Genomic DNA, 23,084 nt, shown 5'->3' on the forward strand with positions numbered 1-23,084 from the left:
ACATGCTACATCCGTTACAACCATTTTGACAAGGGACCAGATTTTAGTGGGCGTGGTCCCGCAGGTCCCCGCCCCTCCATCACTCCCCCGCCCAGCATCAGGGCGCCGTCGCTACGGTTACTGTGTGACGGCAGCAGCCTTTAATCTGCAGCGCTGGGGGGGGTGAGGGGGGGTTCTGGCTCACTGCTGGAGGTCAGGGGTCAAACGGCCATCAACAGCGTTGCTGATGGCGACAGACGATTTGGCAGACCTCCATCACCATGACAACCAGTTACAGCAGCGGGGAGTGGCTCCCGACGCCTCAGTGTGACACCCCCCCCCCCCGGAAAAGAATCAGCCATGTGGGGAGCTCCCAGGAAGGAGGGGCGGACACGCCCACCAATCAGTCCCTGGAACTAATATCAATGGACAAAAGAGGAAGTTTGGCGGCGCTAAGCCTCCTGGTGGGGGCGGGGCTGGGGCGGGGCTAAAGGAGTTGGCACCTCTCTGCATGGGGGGGGTATGTGGGCTGTCTTCATAGAACACGCAGTGACATGTGGATGAGACGCCGTGACATCACGATGGCGTGACATCATCAACACCTGTCCTCCACTTGTCCAGAAGCTCCGCCCACTTTTTGGAGGTGAAGAATTTATTTTTATAAAACGGGGGGGAGGGGGGGTCTGCATGTTAATGATTTAGAGGCCTACAGGGCGGGGCTGCGACCACAGACCAGACACCCCCCCTCCAAAACAAAGCTGGCTTTGGAAAAACATCCGAACAGGAAAACATGACCCCCCCTCACTTTTACTCCTCTCTGGGGGGTGGGGGGGCCCCCCAAGCTACTGAGCTTCCAGTTTGTCCCAGTGAGAGCTAACCGTGTCGGTCTTTAGCGTCTGGAAAACAAACACGGACCCCCCCACCCCACCCCCCCAGGAAAGAAACTCCAGAGGACTCCCTTTGCAGCGCTAAATAAAGACGAGAATAAAACCAGAGCAGAGGGGGGGGAGAATACAGCTGGGGGGTAATTATCTGGGCTATTTCTGGAAGACTGCCTCCATCCTCCAGCGAGGGGGTGGCAGGGGGGTGAATGAAGGAGGGGGGGGGGCAGCAGAAAGAAAGAACGATCAGGGGAAAGGAAGGTGTGATGGACATAAGGACAAGTAGACAGACCATATATGGACGTAGGAGGAGGAGCATCTGCAGATACAGAAACACCTGATTGGAGCAGAGACCTTCACCTTTTTCCCAGGGTGCTTAGCGGTGTGCTGAGGCTGAGCGCAGCAGGGGCGGGTCTACGGAGGCGTCCAGCGGTCCTCTTATCCGGCACCTCCTTCCCGGGGGTGTCGGCGCCGTGAGCCGGGCTGGTGCCGGGCGTGGCCCCGGGCGTGGCCCCGGGCGTGGCCCCGGACGTGGCCCCCAGGTCCTTCAGGACGTCGTAGTTGATCTTGGAGGAGATCCTCTTCTGCTCCAGCATCTTCTCGATGGCCTCGTCCGCCGAGCCGGCGCGGATCGGAGGGCGCTTCCTCGCCCCGCCGCGGCGCTGCAAAGGGTTAAAAACGGACCAATCAGAATCACACAGATCAGTGACATCATCACACAACACACAGGAACAGGTCAGAGGGGGCGGGGCAGGTGGGGGCGTCCAATCAGATGTTCTCAGAGGGCAGACTGATTTCTCCAGGTGATCCACATCTGACCGTAGCTCCGCCCCCTCACCTGTGCCTCGCGGCTGAGCGCCGGTACCTTCTGCTCCTTGTAGACCCCCAGCTCCTTCTCCTTGGCGATCTTGGCTTCCTTCTCTGAAAGCAGAAAGAAGGTCTGATGACATCACTGGGTCGCCATGGAAACGACCACCGCTGGGGACCAATCAGATGCTGCTCGGTGAGTGGGAGGCGGGGCCTCACCTTTCTGCTCCCGCAGGTAGTCGGAGTTCTCTGCCATCCACAGCGCCGTCTTGATCTTCACTTCCTGTTCGCTCAGCAGGTACTGCAGAGACGGAACCGGCCAATCAGCTGAGGAGTGGGCAGGACCAGGTCCACAGCTTGAAAACCCCGCCCCCTCACCAGCAGGAACCTACCAGCTCGATCTCGCCGTCGTCGATCCCGCTCAGGTCCAGCTCCCCGCCGTCAGCGGCGCCGCCTGTCACACAGGAAGACATCAGAATGGACACGCCCACATGGGAAACAAAAACCCCACCCCTAGCCCCACCCCTGACCCAAACATCAGAACAGACACGCCCACACAGGAAACAGAAACCCCACCCCTAGCTAGCTGTTGTTAACTGCTAGCTGTTGCTAACTGCTAGCTGTTGCTAACTGCTAGCTGTTGCTAACTGCTAGCTGTTGCTAACTGCTAGCTGTTGCTAACTGCTAGCTGTTGCTAACTGCTAGCTGTTGCTAACTGCTAGCTGTTGCTAACTGCTAGCTGTTGCTCACTGCTAGCTGTTGCTAACTGCTAGCTGTTGCTAACTGCTAGCGGCTCAGGCCTCAGTCCAAACATGGCTGCCTGGAGGTGAACGTCTGCAGCAGGTGGGAGGAGTTAACTCCACCACCTGTTGTCTCCTGGGCAGACGGGTAACCTGACTCCTCCCCCTGACCCCCCCCTCCCCCTGACCCCCCCCCTCCTCCTGACCCCTCCCCCGTCAGCAGCAGACCTTTGATGTGGTCGACCAGATGAGACCACAGAAGAAGAAACAAAGAGGAAACGTGGCCTGAAGGGAGGGGGAGCGATCGACGAGGGAGGGGGTGGAGACGGATGGAGGGAAGAGCGGTGTGGGGGGGGGGACGAGGAGGAAGAGTCAAAACGTTCCAGTCAGAGGAGGAACACCCCCCATTCAGACACATGAACAACCACCTGCAGACGCCTCGCTAACACGCTACGCTAACACGTCAGTGTGCTGACCACCACCTCCTGGGGGGGGGCACCCCACCCTGCAGCAAGATGATGTCATCAGCTCCGCCCCCAGAGAATTAATGCAAATCTGTGTATCTATTTAACCAACCAGCCAGCCAATAACCCCAGTGCTGTATTCTCACTGACAGGGGGGGGGGGCATTAAAGCCTGACCCCCCCGACCCCCCGAGCCCAGAACGAGTTGATGCCCACTCAACCACCTGCCCCCCCTCCCCCACAGGCACTGGGGGGCATTCAGCACCTCCTGGTACGCTAACATTGTTCTCATGAACCAACAGGAGACGCCCCCCCCGAACCAGATCCATCCGCCACAGAAAGTAGTTCCAGCCAGGGCTCCACGGTTACAGCAGTTACACACCTGAACACCTGTTGGCGGATGGATACGACGTCAGTGACACCGGATCTCGTTCTCTACCGCGTGTTGGTGGATGGGGGAGGAGCTGTGGGTGACGGGGGAGGAGCTGTGGGTGATGGGGGAGGAGCTGTGGGTGACGGGGGAGGAGCTGTGGGCGACGGGGGAGGAGCTGTGGGTGATGGGGGAGGAGCTGTGGGCGACGGGGGAGGAGCTGTGGGTGATGGGGGAGGAGCTGTGGGTGAAGGGGGTGTTCACTCTCTGGTGAACCTGTTCTGACAGTAAAGTGGGCGGTCCCTTTAATTAATGATGACTCATTATAAATTCACGCTGTGACAGCTGGGCGGGCCTGAGTGTGTTAGTGGGAGGGGCTGGTGGCGTGACTGTGGCGCTGGGGGGACATATGGCCGAATGGCACCGGCCCCTGAGGGGGGGGGCGACAGGCTGACAGACAGGAGACGACGCAGGGAGACGGGTGTCGCCCAGACAGGAAGCAGGAAGAGCGTCGGCTCCCCACGGACGGCCAATCACACGCCTCCAGCTAGACGCTACGAGCTAAGCTACCGCAGCAGAGAGGAATATTAAGTTAGTGTGTGTGTGTGTGTGTGTGTGTGTGTGTGTGTGGGGGTGTGTGTGTGTGTGTGTGTGTGTGGGTGTGTGTGTGTGTGTGTGTGTGTGTGTGTGTGTGCGTCTAGCAGCCTGTCACAGCTGGGATGGTGATGATGATGATGGAATCTTCCTCGTCTGCCGCCGCCGACTTGATGAGAGACGACAGGAAGCGTTTAGCAGGAAGCTTCTCGCCTCCGGCCGTTACATCACGGAGAGCTCCGCCCCCCAGCCTTCACTCCGCCCCCCCAGCCTTTACTCCTGACTCAGCAGAACTGAGTCCCGCCCAGATGGGGGGGAGGGGGCAGGTGTCTGATTCAAAGACAGTGGTTTAGTAGGTGGGTCTTTTTGCCCAGCGTCCTGACTTACAGGTGAACCCGTGACCCCCCCAGCCATGTCTGGACCAGTTTTTTGGGGTTCTGGTTCCACTGGTCTGCTAGCGTCTGAGGCTAGCAGCGTTAGCGTCTTTCATCGCCGTCCAAAAAGGCCTCCGCCAACGCTAACCGCTCGTTAGCTTTTTATCTGGTTTCCTTTCTTGTCTCCCCGGAGAACAGACGACACCCCCCTTTGAGTAACGCCCCTCCCCATCGTCCAAAACACGCACACTCGAGTGAACACACACACACACACACACACGCAGTGAACACAGATGAAAGGCGTGCGCTAATGACAAAGTACTCAGTCCACTTAATACTTCAAAGACTGACCCGGGGGGGGTGGGGGCTTGGTGGGCCCCTTCTATCACTCCTCTGCCCACCCCCACCCCCCAGTTAGCTGAACCTCCACCAGACCAGGACCAGCCTGAAGCCCCCACACACACAGTGGGCACAGAGACACAGACACACACAGACACACACACAGACACACACACACACACACAGACACACACACACACAGACACAAACACACACACACACACACACACACACACACACACAGACACACACACACACAGACACACACACACACACACACAGACACACACACACACACACACACACACAGACACACACACACCCAACAGACGATGGACATGAAAGCGTCTGAGGGGTTTGGTCATGTGATCATTTCATGTCACTGTATTAACACACGTTAAGGATGTGAACCTTCCCATGATGCCTTGCATCGATGTACCAATCCCCTGAGGATCAATCATGTAGATTGATCACCGAACACACAGCTGACCTCTCATCAGAATTGAACCAAGCCCCCCCAGAAGCTAAACCCATCACCACCTCGCTCTGACACACGCTAACGTCACGCTAGGACGTAGCGTTAGCGGTGAGACACGTTAAACATTAAAGCCCATGATTCACAGTGTGACCTCTGACCTCTACCGGCTGATTTATTCCAATTATGCAATGAGATCAGCGGGGGGGGGCATTTCCATTGGGGTAACGGTGGCATTAGCAGAGACGTAGCGGTCATGGGGGGGCTGGTTCTGACCACCCCTATTAGCCTAGCGGTTCACGTTTGCATCACAGAGGTGAGCTTGCATGAAGGGACAGCAGAATCCATCATTCATCACCATGGCGACGCTGAGATGCTCCACTCAGCCTCCATTAGCCTCCCGCTCTGAAATGACCCCAGCATCAAGCTAACAGAGCTAACAGTGGCTAACAGCTGCTAACAGCTGCTAGCAGCACGACGCCACTTCAACACACACTCCACCCCCCCTCCAGCCTCTCCTGACTCCTGATCCTCCACTCATCATGTCGGATGCAGCTGCATACGACCATTAGCCTCCATCCATCGACGCCCCCCCACACCGGATCAGGTGTGGGGGGGAGGTCGAGCACCTCTCCTGCCGGTAGGTATTCATAGGCGCCCCCACGCTGCTTTATTTCTGCAGCTGCTAATGAGTCACGCTAACGGAGCGTGTGATCACGCCTGAGGCGTGTTCTCGTCTGAACCGCAGCATAAGTCTGGGACTTATTTAAATGTCATTAAAAATATATTTAAAAAATTTTTTCTAATATTTGTTGTTTATTATTTATTAAGAAATAAATTTATTTTTAATTTTTAAAAATTTATAAAAAAATATTTATTTATCAAGAATAAAACTCCTCCACCTTGACCCTCAGGCAGACGTCGGACGCTGGACTCACCTTCGGCCTCGGTTCCCGCGCCGTCGCCGGTGGGCGTGGTCAGGCCCAGCGTGGCCGCCGTGGGCATCATGCCCAGGATGGAGGCCAGAGAGGGGGCTCGTCGCTGCGGGGCCCCCTCCTCCGGGTCCTGGCCCTCCTCCTCAGGGCTCCTCTGCTCCAGCTTCACCAGCGCCTCCAGCGTCAGCTCCTCCAGGTCTCTGCCGAAGTGCCGCGCCACTGCCTGCAGCTCCTCTTCCTCCCCTGGCTCCTCCTCTTCCTCCAGCTTGAAGGAGGTTCCTCCTCGGGTGTAGGCGGCGTAGACGCCTCTCAGTTTGGGTCGGCCCGTCTGCAGCTCTGCATCGATCTCGTCCTGGTAGCTCTGGATCTCATCTGAGGAAGACCACGATGAAGAATGACTTACTGCTGGGCCCGAGACTTCCCAGAATGCAACGGGGTTCGGATCCTGAGTCGGAGCTTCACCCCCGTTAAACTCCAGACAGGAGAACCTCAGACCTTCATCAGAACCCACCTTCAACGTCACCCATCTTGTTCTTCAGCTCCGCCTCCAGCTGGAAGCAGGAAAAGAAACGATGACATCATCATCTTCATCATCATCATCATCATCATCATCCTCACCTGCTGGGCTCTCTTCCTCCTCAGGCCCTCGGTGAAGCAGGGGGGGTCGCACTCCTGGTCCAGGTCCACCTTCAGGAACTCCTCGATGGTCAGCTGACTGGTGGGCGTGTCCCCAAACTCCGTCAGTCTGATGTCAGAGCAGGAGGAGTCATTAAACGGCGACAGGACGTCACTCATGACTGATGTGGTGCTCGTGCCCCGCCCCCGCCCCCGCCCACACACCTGCGTCTCAGCGTGGCCTCACACACCTTCACCACGCTGATGATCTCTTTGACGGTGCGACAGAAGTCGTGCATCCGCGCGGCGACGAGGAGAGCTGCAGGGAGACAAGGTCACGGGGGTCACAGGGGTCAGGTGAGGGGGCAGGGCACAGGTACACCGAGAGGCGTGTCTTTCAGGCGTCCGAGCCCCGCCCACACAGAAGCAGCTTGAGCCACACTGATGTGACGCAACGAGCGGTGGCGCGTCTTGAAGGGGGGGCGGTTATGTAACCCTCATTAAAGGCCCCCCCGCATCCCCCAGAGAGCGTTAAAACATGGATGCCTCCACCAGCCTGCAGGTCGGAGGCGCCGCTCCGCTGAGGACGTCCTCAAACACGTCTGAACGCCACGGTCCCGTTAGCTCGCTAAAGGCCGCTCCTGATTGGTCGACGGCGACATCAGCCATTAATGTCGGAGCCAAGTTTTCCTCCTTCAGAGCGACGGAACCCTCCATGATTTATGACGGGGCATCAATTATTCAGGCGATGCAGCAGAGGAACAGAAAGGAACTTTAGCGGCTGTAAACAAGCTTTCAGGTCGCTAACGCTAACGCTAACGAGTCGACGCGTAACATGATTTGCATCGCAAAACAGGGTAACAGAACGTGAACTCGTCTCCAGGTTAAACTGTAGATCATTTTCACCGGGGGCCAAATCATCAGCATCACGACATCCCCAAAGGGCCAGATGTAACTAATAAATGTAACTAAATGTAACTACTCCTTAATGTAACTAAATGTAACTGCTCCTTAATGTAACTAATAAATGTAACTAAATGTAACTCAGTGTAATGTAACTAAATGTAACTACTCCTTAATGTAACTAATAAATGTAACTAAATGTAACTCAGTGTAATGTAACTAAATGTAACTACTCCTTAATGTAACTAATAAATGTAACTAAATGTAACTCAGTGTAATGTAACTAAATGTAACTACTCCTTAATGTAACTAATAAATGTAACTAAATGTAACTCAGTGTAATGTAACTAAATGTAACTACTGTTTATGTAACTAATAAATGTAACTAAATGTAACTCAGTGTAATGTAACTAAATGTAACTACTCCTTAATGTAACTAATAAATGTAACTAAATGTAACTCAGTGTAATGTAACTAAATGTAACTACTCCTTAGTGTAACTAATAAATGTAACTAAATGTAACTCAGTGTAATGTAACTAAATGTAACTACTCCTTAATGTAACTAATAAATGTAACTAAATGTAACTCAGTGTAATGTAACTAAATGTAACTACTCCTTAATGTTAAATAACTGAATTTATTACTTATTAATTTATTCTCTTGGGGGCCACATAAAATTATGTGGAGGGCCACATTTGGCCCCTGGGCCATGAGTTTGACACATGTTGTCTTGAACTTGATTGATGATTGTATTGATGTATTAATGAAGGTTTACCTCACGTTATTCCAGACATTCAGGCGACGTGGCGTCTCTACGTCCAGAGCTAACCGCCTTAGCGGCTAACGGCTAACTCTGCTCTGAGGTCAGTTTGTTTGGATGAATTTCTTTCACCGTTAATCAAATTAAAGCCACAAACTAGTTGGGGTCACATCCCGAGTGTTACCACCGCTCACCTGGAGGTGATGCCCCGCCCCCCCAGCCTCACCTGCCCCACAGAGCCCCGACGGCCTGCGTCCCGTGTGCATCCAGTCCCTCTTCATCCTCTGCACCAGACGCATCGCCGTCATCGACACCTCGTGGTTCTTCTCGCCGAACTCCAGCAGTTGGGCGAAGCGAGGGATGTAGAGACACGGGTCTGGGGGGGCGGAGACATGGGGGAGCGGAGACATGAGGAGGGGGGGGGTCACAAGTCTCTCCTGGGGGGCATATAAGGACAAATCTGAAATGTGATGCATCTGGTGGAAGTGATGGACCTGAGCTGGAGGCGTGACGTCACGTGACGTCACGTGACGTCACGTGACATGTCATATGAGGTACAAACCAGCGACTTAAGAGCCGATGGCGGCGCCGTAACATAACGCCAGAACATCAGAACCTTCAGGGGGAACCCTGTGAGGGAACCCGTCTCCGTGCCACGCCCTTTTGTCCCCCACCCACATGAGGGGGAGTCGTGTTTCCACGGCGACCCCGAGGCCATCATGGGTTCAACGCCCGGCGACGGTATCAGACGTTTGAAGTCCCATTCAGAGCGCGGTCTGGTGGAGCCAGATGGTAATCAGATCCGGCCCCCCCTCCCACACACACACACACACACACACACACACACACACACACACACACACACACACACACACACACACACGTAATAACACGTCTGAAGACCTTGCTGTTGCCACTCGGGCCTGACGGTCCAAACCCTGCCCTCTTCACGGCATCTTCCTGTTAGCCCCGCCCCCTCACCCGACCACCCTCAGCGGCGGGACGCGAACCCATCGCTTTCAGGAACACCAATTACAGGTTAGCACTCGGCTGCGGCGACGCCGCGCCCTTCCCCTCAAAACCTCAGACTGACAGGCCGCTGCAGTGCATTCTGGTCTATTTTTCGCTCCTGTGGTTTCCTCTCTTCTCCGGACGATAGTTACCCATGATACAACAGTGCACGCAAGGCCCCCGTCGTGTCAGACGAGCAAAAAGAAATCTGCTCTCGGAGAAAGCAGCTAGCGTGTTGCTAACAGAGAAGCTAAACAGCATCATCACAATGATGGTGATGATGATGATGAAGGCTGCTCAGACTTCAGGTATGTTTGACTTGTAGAAACACGGATGACAAACACGCGTGTTTCCTACTCGTTCTTAGCTCGGGTTTTTATTCCCTGGGCGTTGTCTTCCAGCCCCCCCCCCTTAGTCGCCCGTAGCAGCGTGACCCGAGTCGTGTCTGCAGGCGTGACGTTCAGCAGCCGATCAACCTTCCTCTGACCTTGTTGACGTTCTTTAAACACTTTCATGTCATTATTTTATCCTTCATCTATTTTATTACCACATTCCCTGTCTTACCAGTTTCACTGAATTTCCCTGGGGTTAAATAAAGTTTAATTTTATTCAGAACTTTGTGAACTTGTGAATTTGTTGTTTTTGAAAGTTGAATTTAGTCTTTAGAGGATAAAAATAGCTACTCATTATAAGGCTAACGGTTTGAACATGCTGACACCAGGACAGGAAACCACTTTTACTCCATAAAAAGTCTCAAATGTTGAGAACATATTTAAAATGTATATTTTAAATAAACTAAATATTTTTTATATAAAATATACAATATTTAAATATTTTAATACTAGACTTAAAACAATTTAAAATATTTTTTCACGCAGCTTAACGTCTGTTTTCGTCACGCTCCGTTATTGACGTTAAGTTTCCGGTAGGAGTTCACGTTAAACCGTTTTACTCTTATCCTGCCTCCTCGTCCAATCAGCGCGCTCGGGGGGCGGGACCGATCAGTCCTGTGACGCACTTTGCGGAGCTACGGGGGGCGGAGCTCTGCGGAGCCGCTGGAGGAGGAGCTCTGCGGAGCTGTCGTGACGTCACTGCAGTGCTCGCCTCCCATTGGTCCGCCCGGAGCTCTGGGCGTTCGAGGAGATCACGACGAAAAACGAGCCGAAAAAAACCGATCCGGAGCCTCGAACGTCCCGACAAACGGTTGTTTACTCCGGACCGAGCACCGGAGCCGCTCCGGGAGGAACGTGGATCACTACCGGGAGGATTAACGCCGAGACGGGGCGAGCAGGAGGCACCGGATCCCGGCTGGGACCCCCGCTCAGAAAGGGAAAGCGAGCCGCCGTTACTCCGGTCGGGACCGACGCGTCAGTCCCGGTCTAACCGGATGTTTGGGCGCCGCCGAGGAAAACTTCTCCGTCGGTTTCCGGAGCCGAGCCTGACGCGGTGAACCCGGTCCGCTCCGCCGGTGACTCCCCGGACAGGCGGCGGGTCCGGGGCCGCTCGAGCCGATGCCCACGGCGGACCGGTCGCTCCGTGATGGCCGGGTCATGAGGTGCCTGACGGCCCTCCGCCTCCTCCCAGAAGCCCTGAAGAAGTCCCGGCGGCTCCCGGTGCCGCTCCCGGTGCAGCTCCCGGTGCCGCTGCCGGTCTGCTATGACATCCTGATCCGGTCTCTGACCAGCAGCAAGAAGCGGAAGATGGAGCTCTACGCCGCCGGTACCGGCACCGGCAGCCTGTCCGCCGGCACCACGGTGGCGGACCCCGACAAGCCGAAGGAGGCTCCGGGGAGCCCGGGGAGCAGCGGCGACGGCAGCGCGGCGACCACACCGGGAACCGAGCAGAACTCCAACGACGAGGAGCCGCCGGCAGGGGGCTGCAGCCCCCCCACGCTGAGAGAGAGGTAACCGGGGGCGCTGCGGGGGCCGGTCCGGTTCGAACCGGGAACAAAACGGTTTTTAAATTAGGTTAAAAATAGAATTAAAACATTTCTTTACCGTTACTGAAGTGACGTCATGACTGGTGATTGGTTGATCGATCAGGAAGTTTTAAGTCCGATCGGAACTGATTGGTTTGTCTGGGGGGTCAGGAACCATTGATCAGGTGATCAGCAGGTGATGCGTTCTGCCCCCCCCCCCCCGATCAAAATAACCGGTGTCTCCGGGCGGGACCGGTTCCGTTAACGTTGACCGGTTACCGGGGCTGACGAGCCGCTCTGCTTCCAGGAACGCCCTGATGTTCAACAACGAGCTGATGGCCGACGTCCACTTCCTGGTGGGGCCCCCGGGGGGGGCGCAGAGGGTCCCGGCGCACAAGGTGAGGGGGGGTCAGCTTCCTCTGGGGCGGGTCTGTTTGCTCCACCTCAACTGATGTTTGAACTGTTCTCGCACACCTGTGGCTCCGCCCCCTCCCCTGGCTCCGCCCCCCCACAGTACGTGCTGGCCGTGGGGAGCTCCGTCTTCTGCGCCATGTTCTACGGTGACCTGGCGGGGGAGGAGTCAGAGATACACATCCCTGACGTGGAGCCGCCCGCCTTCCTCATCCTGCTCAAGTAAGCCCCGCCCCCGACGCATCCAACACATCCAACACACTACCGAGGCATCCAACAAACAACCGACACACAACTAACACAACCAACACATCCATCACACAACCGACTCGTCCAACAAACAACCGAAGCATCCAACACACAACCAACACAACCGACATCCGACACAACCAACATGCAACCAACATCAGACACACAACCAACATGCAACCGCCACGCATCTGACGCATCCAACACAAAACGACATCCATCACACATCCGACACACAACCTACACACAGCCGACATCTGACTCACAACCAGCATCCAACCCACAACTGACATCCGACACAACCAACATGCATCCGACATCGGACACATAACCAACATGCAACCGACGCATACAACACAACCAATGCATCAAACACCGTCTGACACACATCTGACATCCAGCACACAACCGACACGCAACCAACATCCGACACACAACCGACACATCCAACACAACCGATGCCTCCAACACACAACCGACACATCCAACACAACCGATGCCTCCAACACACAACCGACATCCGACCTACAAACGACATCTGACACACAACAGCTACAGAACTGACACGCAACCTACATCTGACATCCAACACAACTGATGCACCCGACATCCAACACACATCCAACACACATCCAACACACAATCGTCACACACTCTACTGTAGTTCTACAGTCGTGTCGGCGTCCCCCGACGGCGTAGCGTTCCTGAACGGTGCCCCCTAACGCCACGCCCCCCCCCACAGGTACCTGTACAGTGACGAGGTGTCCCCCCCCACAGGTACCTGTACAGTGACGAGGTGTCCCCCCCCCACAGGTACCTGTACAGTGACGAGGTGTCCCCCCCCCACAGGTACCTGTACAGTGACGAGGTGTCCCCCCCCCACAGGTACCTGTACAGTGACGAGGTGTCCCTGGAGGCGGACACGGTTCTCTCCACGCTCTACGCCGCTAAGAAGTACCTGGTGGCGGCGCTGGCGCGGGCGTGCGTGGCGTTCCTGGAGACGAGCCTGGAGGCGAGGAACGCCTGCGTGCTGCTGTCGCAGAGCCGCCTGTTCGAGGAGGCGGAGCTAACGCAGCGCTGCTGGGAGGTGATCGACGCGCAGGCGGAGCTAGCGCTGCGCTCCGACGGCTTCGGCGAGATCGACCGGCCCACGCTGGAGCTCATCCTGCGGCGCGAGACGCTCAACGCCAAGGAGGCGGTGGTGTTCGAGGCGGCGGCCAGCTGGGCGGCGGCCGAGTGCAGGAGGCGGGGCCTGAGCCCCACTGCTTTTAACCGCAGGAGCGTGCTGGGCGACGCCCTGTTCCTGGTGCGCGTCCCCGCCATGAGCCTGGAGGAGTTCGCCGACGGGGCGGCGCAGGGCGACCTGCTGACGCTGGAGGAGACGCGCGCCGTCTTCCTGTGGTTCACCGCCGCCAACAAGCCGCTGCTGGACTTCCCGCTGGCGCCGAGGGCGGGGCTGACGCCGCAGCGCTGCCACCGCTTCCAGTCGTCGGCGTACCGGAGCAACCAGTGGCGTTACCGGGGGCGCTGCGACAGCATCCAGTTCGCCGCCGACCGGCGCGTCTTCGTGGCGGGGCTGGGACTGTACGGCTCTAGCGGCGCCGCCGCCGAGTACGGCGTGCGCATCGAGCTGAAGCGGCAGGGTGTGGCCCTGGCCACGCACCGCACGCGCTTCCTGTCGGACGGCTCCAGCGCCACCTTCGCCGTCTGGTTCCAGCACCCGGTGCAGGTGGAGGCCGACGCCTTCTACACCGCCAGCGCCGTGCTGGACGGGGCGGAGCTCAGCTACTTCGGGCAGGAGGGGCTGACAGAGGTGCAGTGTGGGGGGGTCACCTTCCAGTTCCAGTGCTCCTCCGACAGCACCAACGGCACCGGGGTGCAGGGGGGGCAGATCCCCGAGCTGGTGTTCTACGCGTGACTCCGCCCCCACGCAGCAGCAGACTGGAGGACCGGCGCCGTGGGGGCGTGGCTTCTCCGTATTTAAGTTAACTTTATCGTTTTATTTAAATGTGACTTCACGTTTTCTCGCTCCGGTGTCCGGCGGCGATCACTGATGATGTCATCAACTGGAGCCAGTAGAGACTCCTCTGAACCGTTTGTGATGTCATCAGTGACGCCGGTTGAGCCGTCGCTACGGCGACGGCGGGTGTTTGTGTACAGAATGATGATGACACATAAAGTTTATCTGTGACTGACGCGTCTCTGCTTCCTGTGAGGGGGGTGGGAGGGGCAGCAGCGCCCCCCAGTGGCCACACGGGTAACAACACGGGTCGCTTCAGGACGTCACGTCTGGTCTGGTCACATGATCATAATCAATACCTGATCAGTGGGTGTGTGGGTGTCCTGCTGGTGCAGGTGGGGGTGTGTCTGGGGGGGTACCTATCGCCGGCGCGTTGATGCACAGCTCTCGGGCCAGAACCAGGAAGGTCCTCCCCAGGATGTAGACGTTCACCTGTGGGGACAGAGGGGGGGTTAGAGCTGCACAAACGGGGGGGCGAGTTCTGATTGGTTCAGTGTTAAGTGATGTCATCGACAAGCTGGGGGGGTTAACATCAACTAGTCGCTCCCTGAACCTTCTAGAAGGAGCGTTTGTCATGGGGGGGGCACCACACCGGCCCCTCCCACCACAGATGTTTCATTTCATTGTAGCCACGCCCCTAGATGCATCGCGGCCCCGCCCCCTCCCCCAGGAGTGACCAGCAGCTCAGCAGGAGGTGGGGGCCAGACAGGGAAAGCTGCAGGGTAGGGTCGCGACCCGGGGGCCGGACTTTCTCTGTGGCGTCTCCAGACCTCCAGGACTGGGGGGGTCCACATGAACGCAACCCCCCTGACGGCGGGGCGCCAAGTTAACCTGCCCAGGTCAGAGGTCAAGTCAGGCATTTCAGCAAAAACGCAGAGTGGGCAGAGCAATGGGGTGGGGGGGCATGAGGACAGACAGACTGCCTTGAGGTCGGTGGGGGGGGCGGAACCCCTCTGGACACCAGGAAGTAGTCTGGTCCCAATGTTGGCTCCTGTGTGACCTGATGTGACCCCCTCTAGATGACGGTATCACGCATCACATCCGCCAAGCCAGTGCCCCCCCTCCCGTTGACTCCCACCCCAGGACAGGTGGAGTGGGCGGGGCCGATGCGTCTTCATGCCGGACATTAATAACCCCACACACCCCCCTCACCCGACCCCACCCTAACCCCAACACCCTGGTATGAGGAGGGGGAGGGGCAGACAGCTGGGGGGTAAAAAATAACTGCCCCGACCAGCTGCGACTGAGAAATGTCCCACCACCCCGCCCAGCTAAGCCACGCCCCTGACCACCATTAAACACGCCCACATATGGGGGGGCTAAAAATACACGCTTCAGGTTTAATTACACGGGTCAATGGCAGGGGGGCGAGGCAGAAGAGGTGCATTATGGGACATGTGGTTGGAGTGTGTGTTTAAGGGGTGGGGGGGCATTAAAGGGGCAATGAAAAGGTAGGCCAAGTTATTTTTATACACGAGACAACGGGGGGGGGGGGGGCAGGAGGTGTGTTTGGACTCACCTGCAGGACGTCACTCAGGTCCAGCAGCATGTCTGTGGAACCGTCAGGGAACAGAACCCACAGGAAGTGGAACAGAACCAACAGGAAGTGGAACAGAACCAACAGGAAGTGGAACAGAACCAACAGGAAGTGGAACAAAACCCAACAGGAAGTGGAACAGAACCCACAGGAAGTGGAACAGAACCAACAGGAAGCAGAACAGAACCAACAGGAAGTGGAACAGAACCAACAGGAAGTGGAACAGAACCAACATCATCATGCTGAGCCCGGTGGACCCGGACCGGGTCCTGAAGGATACGCGGCGTGCCCTCGGTACGACACACCATGTAGATGCAGGCGGCAACCACGTGGGCGGAGCTGCGGCCGCGGGTCAGGTGCTTCACCAGCGCCATGCGGTAGAAGTTGAAGGCCGTGTCCAGACAGCGCTGGTTCAGCTGCAGCTGGTGGCCCAACGTGTTGATGCTCTGTTTGGCTGAGACACAGACCCGGTTCAGAACCAGAACCCAATCAGGATCCCATCAGAACCTGATCGGAACCCCAGGGGTCACGGCGGTGTGTGGCGCCCCCTGCTGGTGACTCACCTCTGGACAGCGTCTGCGCTCTGGACTCTCTGCCCACTCCTGTCAGGTGTCCGTCTCCAAAGGAGGGGGCGGGGCCCCCACCTGAAGGGGCGGAGCAGAAGGAGGGGTCAAGAACTCAATTAAATAATCAATTACTGTCATTGATATTTACAGAAAATAACGCAACATTATCATCAGATTAGTCACTAATAAATCAACAACTCACTAATGAACCACTGATCACTAATCACTAATAAATTGTAATTTTTAAAATTTCATATACAGTACTGTTATAATCCTTGAAAGGATCACTAATAAATCACTAATAAATTACTTAACTCACCAATAATTCACTAATAATAACTAATGACTAACCACTAATTGATCACTAACCGCTTATAACTCACTAATCACTCACTATGGACTCATTTATAAGTCACTATTACAGGAGTGGACCTAAACGTCTCTGGTCTCACAGCGCCCTCTGGTGGACAATCAGGGAACTGAAGCCAGCCTGATGCACAGACCCAGCAGCCTGCAGGTGGAGGTCAGAGGTCACCTGTTCCACACCAGAACCCACAGAACCTCCTGGTGATTGGTTCAAGAGCAGACGTGTGGGCGTGGCCATTCCTGTTCTGGTTCTACTGGTTCTAGAATCTGCTCTGGACCGGTTTGTGTGGTATTAAAAACATGAGACAACAGGTTCTGATCTGATCACCACAACCCCCCCAACTCCACCCCCCCACCCTCTGTGGACACGAACTGCCCCACGGCCAGCGACCCCCCCTACTCACCCTCTGTGGACACGAACTGCCCCACGGCCAGCGACCCCCCCTACTCACCCTCTGTGGACACGAACTGCCCCACGGCCAGCGACCCCCCCCTACTCACCCTCTGTGGACACGAACTGCCCCACGGCCAGCGACCCCCCCCTACTCACCCTCTGTGGACACGAACTGCCCCACGGCCAGCGACCCCCCGCCCGACTCCACGAACTCCACCTCGGACACGATGATGTTGTCCTCCAGCACGGCGCCACAGCCCATGCAGACGGCGTCGCCACGGGCGGCGTCCACATCGATGTCGACGCCCCCGCAAGTCCGACACACCCCTGGAGTCATGGTGGCACCCGGATGCCCCAAAGCCTGATGGGGAAAAAAAACACAGCGTGAGCTGAGTCCTGTTTTACACACAGAACAGAACTGGACTTGAATCAATCAATCAATGAGTGAATCAATCAATCAATGAGTGAATCAATCAAATCAATGAGTGAATCAATCAATCAATGAGTGAATCAATCAAATCAACCAACCAAAATTAAACTTTGAACGCGTTCAGCTCCTCAGTTTCTTTTTTGTTTTTTTTTGGGGGGGGGTCCCGTTACCAGAGTAACGCCCTCTACTGGTAACGGGGTACCCCCCCTCCTCCTCCGGGCCGTGACGCCTTCACGGTCCTCCCGTCATCTCAGCTCCGTTAGCCGGTTAGCTACGTGGCACCGGTACCCCCCCCCCGGTGAACCGGTGAACGCCCCGGTTCCTCCGGTGCTCGCCGGTCGGTGCAGCTCGAGCCGTGACGTGACTCACGCGCCTCCCGTTTACCTGCAGGAGCGCGAGCCGCACGCGTGGAGCTGACCGGATGCTAACTTAGCCGCTAGCCGCGAACACATCGAGATGCCACGCGCGACAACGACCCCCCCCCGGGGGGGAGCCGGCCGGTGACCCGGGACCGGACCGGGGGGGTCCTTACCTGTTGACCGGTGAACTGCCAGCGGCTCGCGCCCCCTCCTGCCCCCCCACCGGTTCTTCTGCTCCGCGCGTGACTCCTCTCCTGTCCGGTCAGCGTGACGTCACTCACGAGCCGCTCGCCGTGGACGTGTCGGTGCTCACCGGGAAAACAACACGCGACATGTGCGTCTGATGCGGGCGAGACCAACGGGGCTGGGGGGGGCTGTGGGCGTGGTTTAGGCCCCAGAGCGGTAATGTGGATTCATTCAGTTTTATTCATTTAATTGTTATTTATGTAATATTAATGTTTGAAGTTGTTCTTATTTACGTTTTGAAATCATATCCGTCATGTGAGGAAAATTTAAGTATTACTCACGTCACAGACCCCCCCTAACCCCCCTCCCCCCGAGTTATGGTACAGCCTTTAAAGGGATAGTCCGGTGACGTGGACACGTGGAACGAACCAAAAACTAAACTTTAGGTAAATTCTCCTTCATGTTTCTACTTTTATTTTATTTTTTCATTTCCTCTCGTTAATCTTCGTGTTCCACACACTTCCACGCAGGTTTCTGTCGTCACTCAGTTTTTATTCAAAAACTAGTTTTACAAAAGCAGACGTCTCACTGTAGAAACACTGATTTCTGACGTCATCCATCAAAGGGGCGTGGCCAGAACCACCACTCTGTGACGTCACGAGCATGTGTCTAACCATCACCTGGAGGACGTCCTGAGACGGTCGGACAGGAAGTTAAAGGAAGCTGGGAACCGATGACATCATCAAACATCGTGGCGCTGGACGAGGGGTGGGGCTTGACACAAACCCCTCCCCTCTGCACCATAAACACTGTGGGTTAATAAGTAGTAAACCTGAAAAACGACGGGCAACCATTGATGATGTCACAGCTGGTCAGCCGTGGCCACGCCCCAAAGAACAAATTAGTTAAAAACTTCTGGATGTTTATGAAACCCCCCCACCCCCTGGGTCAACATAGGACTGCCTCCTTCATGTCCAGGAAGTCCTTCTCAGGAATGATGATGTCATGGAAGAGGAACCAGAGCCCAACCGTCCCGACGCCGATCCAGAAACAAAACGTTTGTTTACAACAGAGACGTAAACATCCTGTCTTCGTGTTGCCATGGAAACGACGCACCTCTGAGAGGAAACGTTCAGGAACGGTTTGTCATCACATTAAGGTCAAAGTCCAGCTGAGGGACAAACAAGCTTTAAACTGGTAAAGTAAACAGGAAGTAAACAGGAAGAGACAGTGGGGATACGCCCCCCTGCTGCTGGAGCGCCCTGATGACGCGTCGCGCCTGAAGGCCGGAGACGGAGGTCTGGGGTGTGAGTATGGGGGCCGTCAGGAACCAGGTGGAAGCAGAAGCAGAACCCAAACCACGCCCAATCCCAGGGGGCAGGGCAGAGCAGGTGGGCGTGGCCTCCCTGCACCTCCTCTGACAGGCGCTGGTCACTGGTCCCGGGCTTCATACAGCAGTTTGGCCGCCTGGAGGGGGAGGGGCTACAGTCAGACGCAATCACACCATCACCGTGACAACTGACATCATCACATGACCTCACAGCAGCGGGCGACGCCCACAGTGGGCAGCTAATTCATTTAACGAACATGAGAGAGAATTCCCGTGGACACACACACACACACACGTCAGGCTCTGGACCAATCCCCTGCCGGCGTACCTTGTGCATCGCTGCCAGCCAGAGCGACGCCCCCTTCTTGTCGTCGGCCGCCTCCAGACGCAGCTGCTGGACATCCTGAGAGCCCATTGGCTTATAGTGGAGCAGCATCCCGCTGGCCCGCGAGACCCCGCCTACACACACACACACACACACACACACACACACACACACACACACACACACACACACACACACACACACACACACACACACACACACACAGTATCCATGTCAGGATGTTCCTTTACATTCGCACCTACGTGAGACGGAGCTTAATTCAATTGAAGAAAACCAGAATGAAGGATGAAGGTGGGGGGGTTCAGGTGGGAACACACAACATGCTGCATGCAGGAGGACGTCCCAAAAACACCCCGGGTCACATGACCACATCATCGTCATCCTCAATTATCAATGGAGAGAAGAGGATAGATGAAGGTCCGGTAACGTCCAACCAGATCAAACCAGATTGAACCAGATTAAACTAGATCAAAACGGTTCTACTGGATCAATTCAGATTAAACCAGATTGAACCAGATTAAACTAGATCAAAACGGTTCACACTGGATCAAATCAGATTAAACCAGATTGAACCAGATTAAACTAGATCAAAACGGTTCACACTGGATCAATTCAGATTAAACCAGATTGAACCAGATTAAACTAGATCAAAACGGTTCACACTGGATCAAGCCAGATTAAACCAGATCGATTCGGGTTCCTCCAGAGATGCTTTTGGGACTCGCTGCGATCAGAACCAGAACCAGATGAAAACAGACAACCACACCTGATGACATCACATCACCCCGCCTCCTCAGCCCCGCCCCAACCCCACCAGAGTGACCCCAAGCTGACCTTCAGAGATCAAGTGACTGTCCAGCAGACTGGTGTAAGTGTGAATGTCAGTCTCTGAGCCGAGGAAGAGGAAGAGGAGGAGGAAGAAGAGGAGTCAAAGCAGCAGAGAAAGGTCCGTTAGTGTTAGTGATTAGAGTCAACACACAAAATAGGAAACACCTTAACGAGTAAATATGTAAACATGTCAAGAAAACAAAAAGGTAAAAATGTCAACAAGTAAACATGTAAACAAACATGTGAGCACGGAAACAGGTAAACACATGAACAGTGTGGACAGGTGTCCAGGCTGCAGCAGGATACAAACATCACCCCCCCCACCAACCATCACAGCCCCCCCCACCTCCAGGACTCGTCCCGTCCGTCAGGATCTGCATGCTGGACATCCGGGTCAGCTCCACCTCAAAGTGACTCTCACCGTCCAGGAAGAGATACCTGAAGACACCAAACCAGTTAGAGCCAGTCACACACACACACACACACACACACACACACACACACACACACACACACACACACACACACACACACACACACACACACACACACACACACACACACACACACACACACACACACACACACACACACACACACACACACACACACACACACACACACACACACACACACACACACACACACACACACACACACACACCTGTGGTTGTTGGCCAGGCGACACGTCATGGTTTCGGACTTGTCGGACGTTCCCACGGTAACAACGAAGGCGCCACCTGTGAACACAAGAGGCCGTGAGGCGGGCGAGGGGGTGGGCTAAGGGGTGGGGCCTGCGGTCCAGGCGGTCTCACCAGCCAGCAGCACCCTCAGCTGCTTGTCGTAGAACTCCACCTCCTTCTGGGACGCCAGGCTGCAGGCGGCGCACTGCCTCACCGGGTCCACGAAGCACATCCGGGGAAGAACCACCTTCCTGCTGCAGCACTTATCGCAGAAGCACCGCCCACAGCGCCGGCAGTGGTGCTGCAGGGGGCGGGGCAAAGCAGTCAGCTGACTCAAGAGGGCGGAGTTTACATTTAAACCACAGAAGTCCTGCAGGACTTGGGTTCAACGCTTCTACCGGTTCAACAATCACTAAGGGGTCGCCCCTCATCCGCCTGGAACAGAACCCGAGGCATTACCACGGCGACGTGGAGGAACACTACCCACCTTTCTCCTGATGAAGTCGAACTTGGTATCACACTGCATGCAGCGCGGGCACTGGAGAACGCAGAGAAACAGGAAGTTACATCAACACGCCGCGCCGAACGGATTCACAGCAGCTCAGAAAGATCAATAATAATAATCAATAATAATAATCAACAACAATAATAATAAATCATAATAATAATCAATAATAATAATCTACAGTAATAATTAATACGTGATCAGACCATCTGTGGATCAATATCCTGATCCACCAACGACCAACGCTGCAGAAAAGGTCACGGGTTCAAATCCACGTGATTAAAACGCTGGGTCAGATTTACTTCCTGTTGGTCAGATTCACTTCCTGTTGGTCAGATTCACTTCCTTCTTTTAGTTTGTTGTTGTTGTTTTTTATACTGTTTTCTGACTGTAAACGTCACCAAACACCAGAAACAAACAGAACGGGAGGACTTTAACTTTATTTTCCGGTTTCCGTGTTCGGTTCGGTGACTCTGGGCCGGTAATCCCGTGACCCGTCTGACGGGTCAAAGTTCTCCATGATCAGCCTCCGTTCAGCTAGCTGCAGCATGCTAACCCACAAGCTAACGGAGGACCTCCGGTGACTTTAACGTCTCACGGTTCATTGGACGTTGAAGTCACGTGAGCGGAAGGTCGTTGGCCTGGCTCCGGTGCTCGCCAGGCTCACCGTACGTGCCTGGTACGCCCCGGTTGAGGGACGACGACCCCCCCCCCCCCGTTCACGGGAGCAGCAAGATAACCGGAAGCAGCGCGGACCAGTCCGGAACTAGAGGACGGTACCTCCACAATAAAATGACTTTACAGGTGACGTCGACGTCATTTATAATTTGTTTTCCAGTTATAAAAGTAAATTACCGCAAAAATTAAATACAAGCATATTTCATGACAAAAATAGTTTAATTTCACTTTGTATTTACTTTTCTGAAAGCTTCAATGCATTTTGTCAACTTGTCACTTCACTTGTTCGAATTACTAAAATATTAACTACCGTGAACCCGCCAACTATTTTAGTATAGATTTTAAGTTTTTCTGGTCTGGGTGAGTAATTGATGATTATACTTCACATCTTTAAAACCAAAAACGTTTTAAAGATCACGTCAGATTTCCAAGGCAACTGTGCATTTATTTTGAAAGTCCCCACCGGAACAGACCAGTCTCACACTCGCTAGCTTCCCGCTGGCCCCGTGACTCCGGCAGCTCGAGTTGCCCCACAAACAGCCCCGGCCCGCCTCACCTCTTTGTCCGGGACCCAGCGCGGCTCGTCCAGGGCGAAGGGGCTGCTGAACGCCCCGTTCTCGGGCACCATGCGCAGCCCGCTGGGGCTCCGGACCAGCTTCTTCCCGTCGGGCACCGAAGACATTTCGCGTTCGCAGCTCTCCTCTGGGGCCCGGACGTCTGAACCGTCCGGACACACCCATCACGAAGAGTGACAGGGAGGCTGGCCAATCAGCGGCCAGGGTAGATGTCACGTGGGGTGTGGCGTGAAGTGTTTTGATTTTACAGCCCAATAAAAACAGGAGACGTTCAGATTTTGTTGTTTCTGCACAATTTAGAAAATAAAGATTAAAAACCGCGTTTAAAACTTTTATCACAGTCAGTCGCGATTTATTGACGTCACGATCAGGTTTGAAGTTGACTTTCCCCTTTTTTGATATGTTTAATTATTCTGTGTAGTTTTATTTCTATATATTTTTTATTAAATTGTAAG

At 55.1% G+C, this 23,084-nt stretch overlaps 3 protein-coding genes across 5 annotated transcripts in view; 1 reads left to right on the forward strand and 2 right to left on the reverse strand.

The window, feature by feature from the left end:
- LOC137610574 (transcription factor IIIB 90 kDa subunit-like) overlaps nt 1-17,817 on the reverse strand; it is a 23,779-nt gene extending 5,962 nt beyond the window's left edge. The window contains exons 1-15 of one of the 2 annotated variants that reach the window (XM_068338214.1): nt 17,672-17,817; nt 16,866-17,070; nt 15,947-16,027; nt 15,664-15,837; nt 15,366-15,397; nt 14,206-14,278; nt 8,464-8,613; nt 6,798-6,891; nt 6,576-6,702; nt 6,469-6,508; nt 5,961-6,329; nt 2,060-2,121; nt 1,887-1,968; nt 1,726-1,781; nt 1,221-1,522 (exon numbers count right to left, since the gene is read on the reverse strand). In XM_068338214.1, the coding sequence (XP_068194315.1) occupies nt 1,221-1,522; nt 1,726-1,781; nt 1,887-1,968; nt 2,060-2,121; nt 5,961-6,329; nt 6,469-6,508; nt 6,576-6,702; nt 6,798-6,891; nt 8,464-8,613; nt 14,206-14,278; nt 15,366-15,397; nt 15,664-15,837; nt 15,947-16,027; nt 16,866-17,046 (1,823 nt within the window). In that variant the 5' untranslated portion in view covers nt 17,047-17,070; nt 17,672-17,817. Of the gene's footprint in view, nt 1-1,220; nt 1,523-1,725; nt 1,782-1,886; nt 1,969-2,059; nt 2,122-5,960; nt 6,330-6,468; nt 6,509-6,575; nt 6,703-6,797; nt 6,892-8,463; nt 8,614-14,205; nt 14,279-15,365; nt 15,398-15,663; nt 15,838-15,946; nt 16,028-16,671; nt 16,707-16,865; nt 17,071-17,671 lie in introns of those variants that run through there. The other variant, XM_068338215.1, reaches the window with a different exon arrangement.
- Nucleotides 10,369-14,021, forward strand: LOC137610575 (BTB/POZ domain-containing protein 6-B-like). Its single transcript, XM_068338216.1, has 4 exons — nt 10,369-11,151; nt 11,474-11,564; nt 11,681-11,799; nt 12,712-14,021. The coding sequence occupies exons 1-4, from the start codon at nt 10,760-10,762 to the stop codon at nt 13,742-13,744; spliced, it is 1,635 nt and encodes a 544-aa protein (XP_068194317.1). The 5' UTR covers nt 10,369-10,759; the 3' UTR covers nt 13,745-14,021.
- A 333-nt stretch (nt 17,818-18,150) lies between the features above and the next one.
- Nucleotides 18,151-22,902, reverse strand: zfyve21 (zinc finger, FYVE domain containing 21). Of its 2 annotated transcripts, XM_068338217.1 has the most exons (8): nt 22,611-22,902; nt 21,359-21,409; nt 21,004-21,172; nt 20,853-20,928; nt 20,535-20,626; nt 20,195-20,248; nt 19,343-19,473; nt 18,151-19,151 (listed from the first exon to the last, which is right to left on the reverse strand). In XM_068338217.1, the coding sequence occupies exons 1-8, from the start codon at nt 22,734-22,736 to the stop codon at nt 19,116-19,118; spliced, it is 735 nt and encodes a 244-aa protein (XP_068194318.1). In that variant the 5' UTR covers nt 22,737-22,902; the 3' UTR covers nt 18,151-19,115. The 2 variants fall into 2 exon arrangements, with proteins under 2 accessions (XP_068194318.1, XP_068194319.1); XM_068338218.1 differs by lacking the exon at nt 20,195-20,248 and having other exon boundaries at nt 18,153-19,151; nt 22,611-22,898.
- Between the last annotated feature and the right edge of the window lie 182 nt (nt 22,903-23,084).

This window comes from Antennarius striatus, chromosome 17 (assembly GCF_040054535.1).
Source record: "Antennarius striatus isolate MH-2024 chromosome 17, ASM4005453v1, whole genome shotgun sequence".
Lineage (NCBI taxonomy): Eukaryota > Metazoa > Chordata > Actinopteri > Lophiiformes > Antennariidae > Antennarius > Antennarius striatus.

Bases quoted from the DNA above. Each gene is read 5' to 3' on its own strand.
- LOC137610575 (XM_068338216.1), top strand. From the start codon at position 10,760: ATGCCCACGGCGGACCGGTCGCTCCGTGATGGCCGGGTCATGAGGTGC. The intron at 11,152-11,473 runs GTAACCGGGGGC...CTCTGCTTCCAG, and splicing joins CCCCCCACGCTGAGAGAGAG to GAACGCCCTGATGTTCAACA. The intron at 11,800-12,711 runs GTAAGCCCCGCC...CCCCCCCCACAG, and splicing joins GCCTTCCTCATCCTGCTCAA to GTACCTGTACAGTGACGAGG.
- zfyve21 (XM_068338217.1), bottom strand. From the start codon at position 22,736: ATGTCTTCGGTGCCCGACGGGAAGAAGCTGGTCCGGAGCCCCAGCGGG. The intron at 20,929-21,003 runs GTGAGACCGCCT...TTGTGTTCACAG, and splicing joins GCTGAGGGTGCTGCTGGCTG to GTGGCGCCTTCGTTGTTACC. The intron at 20,249-20,534 runs GTGGGGGGGGCT...TCCTCGGCTCAG, and splicing joins GGACGGGACGAGTCCTGGAG to AGACTGACATTCACACTTAC.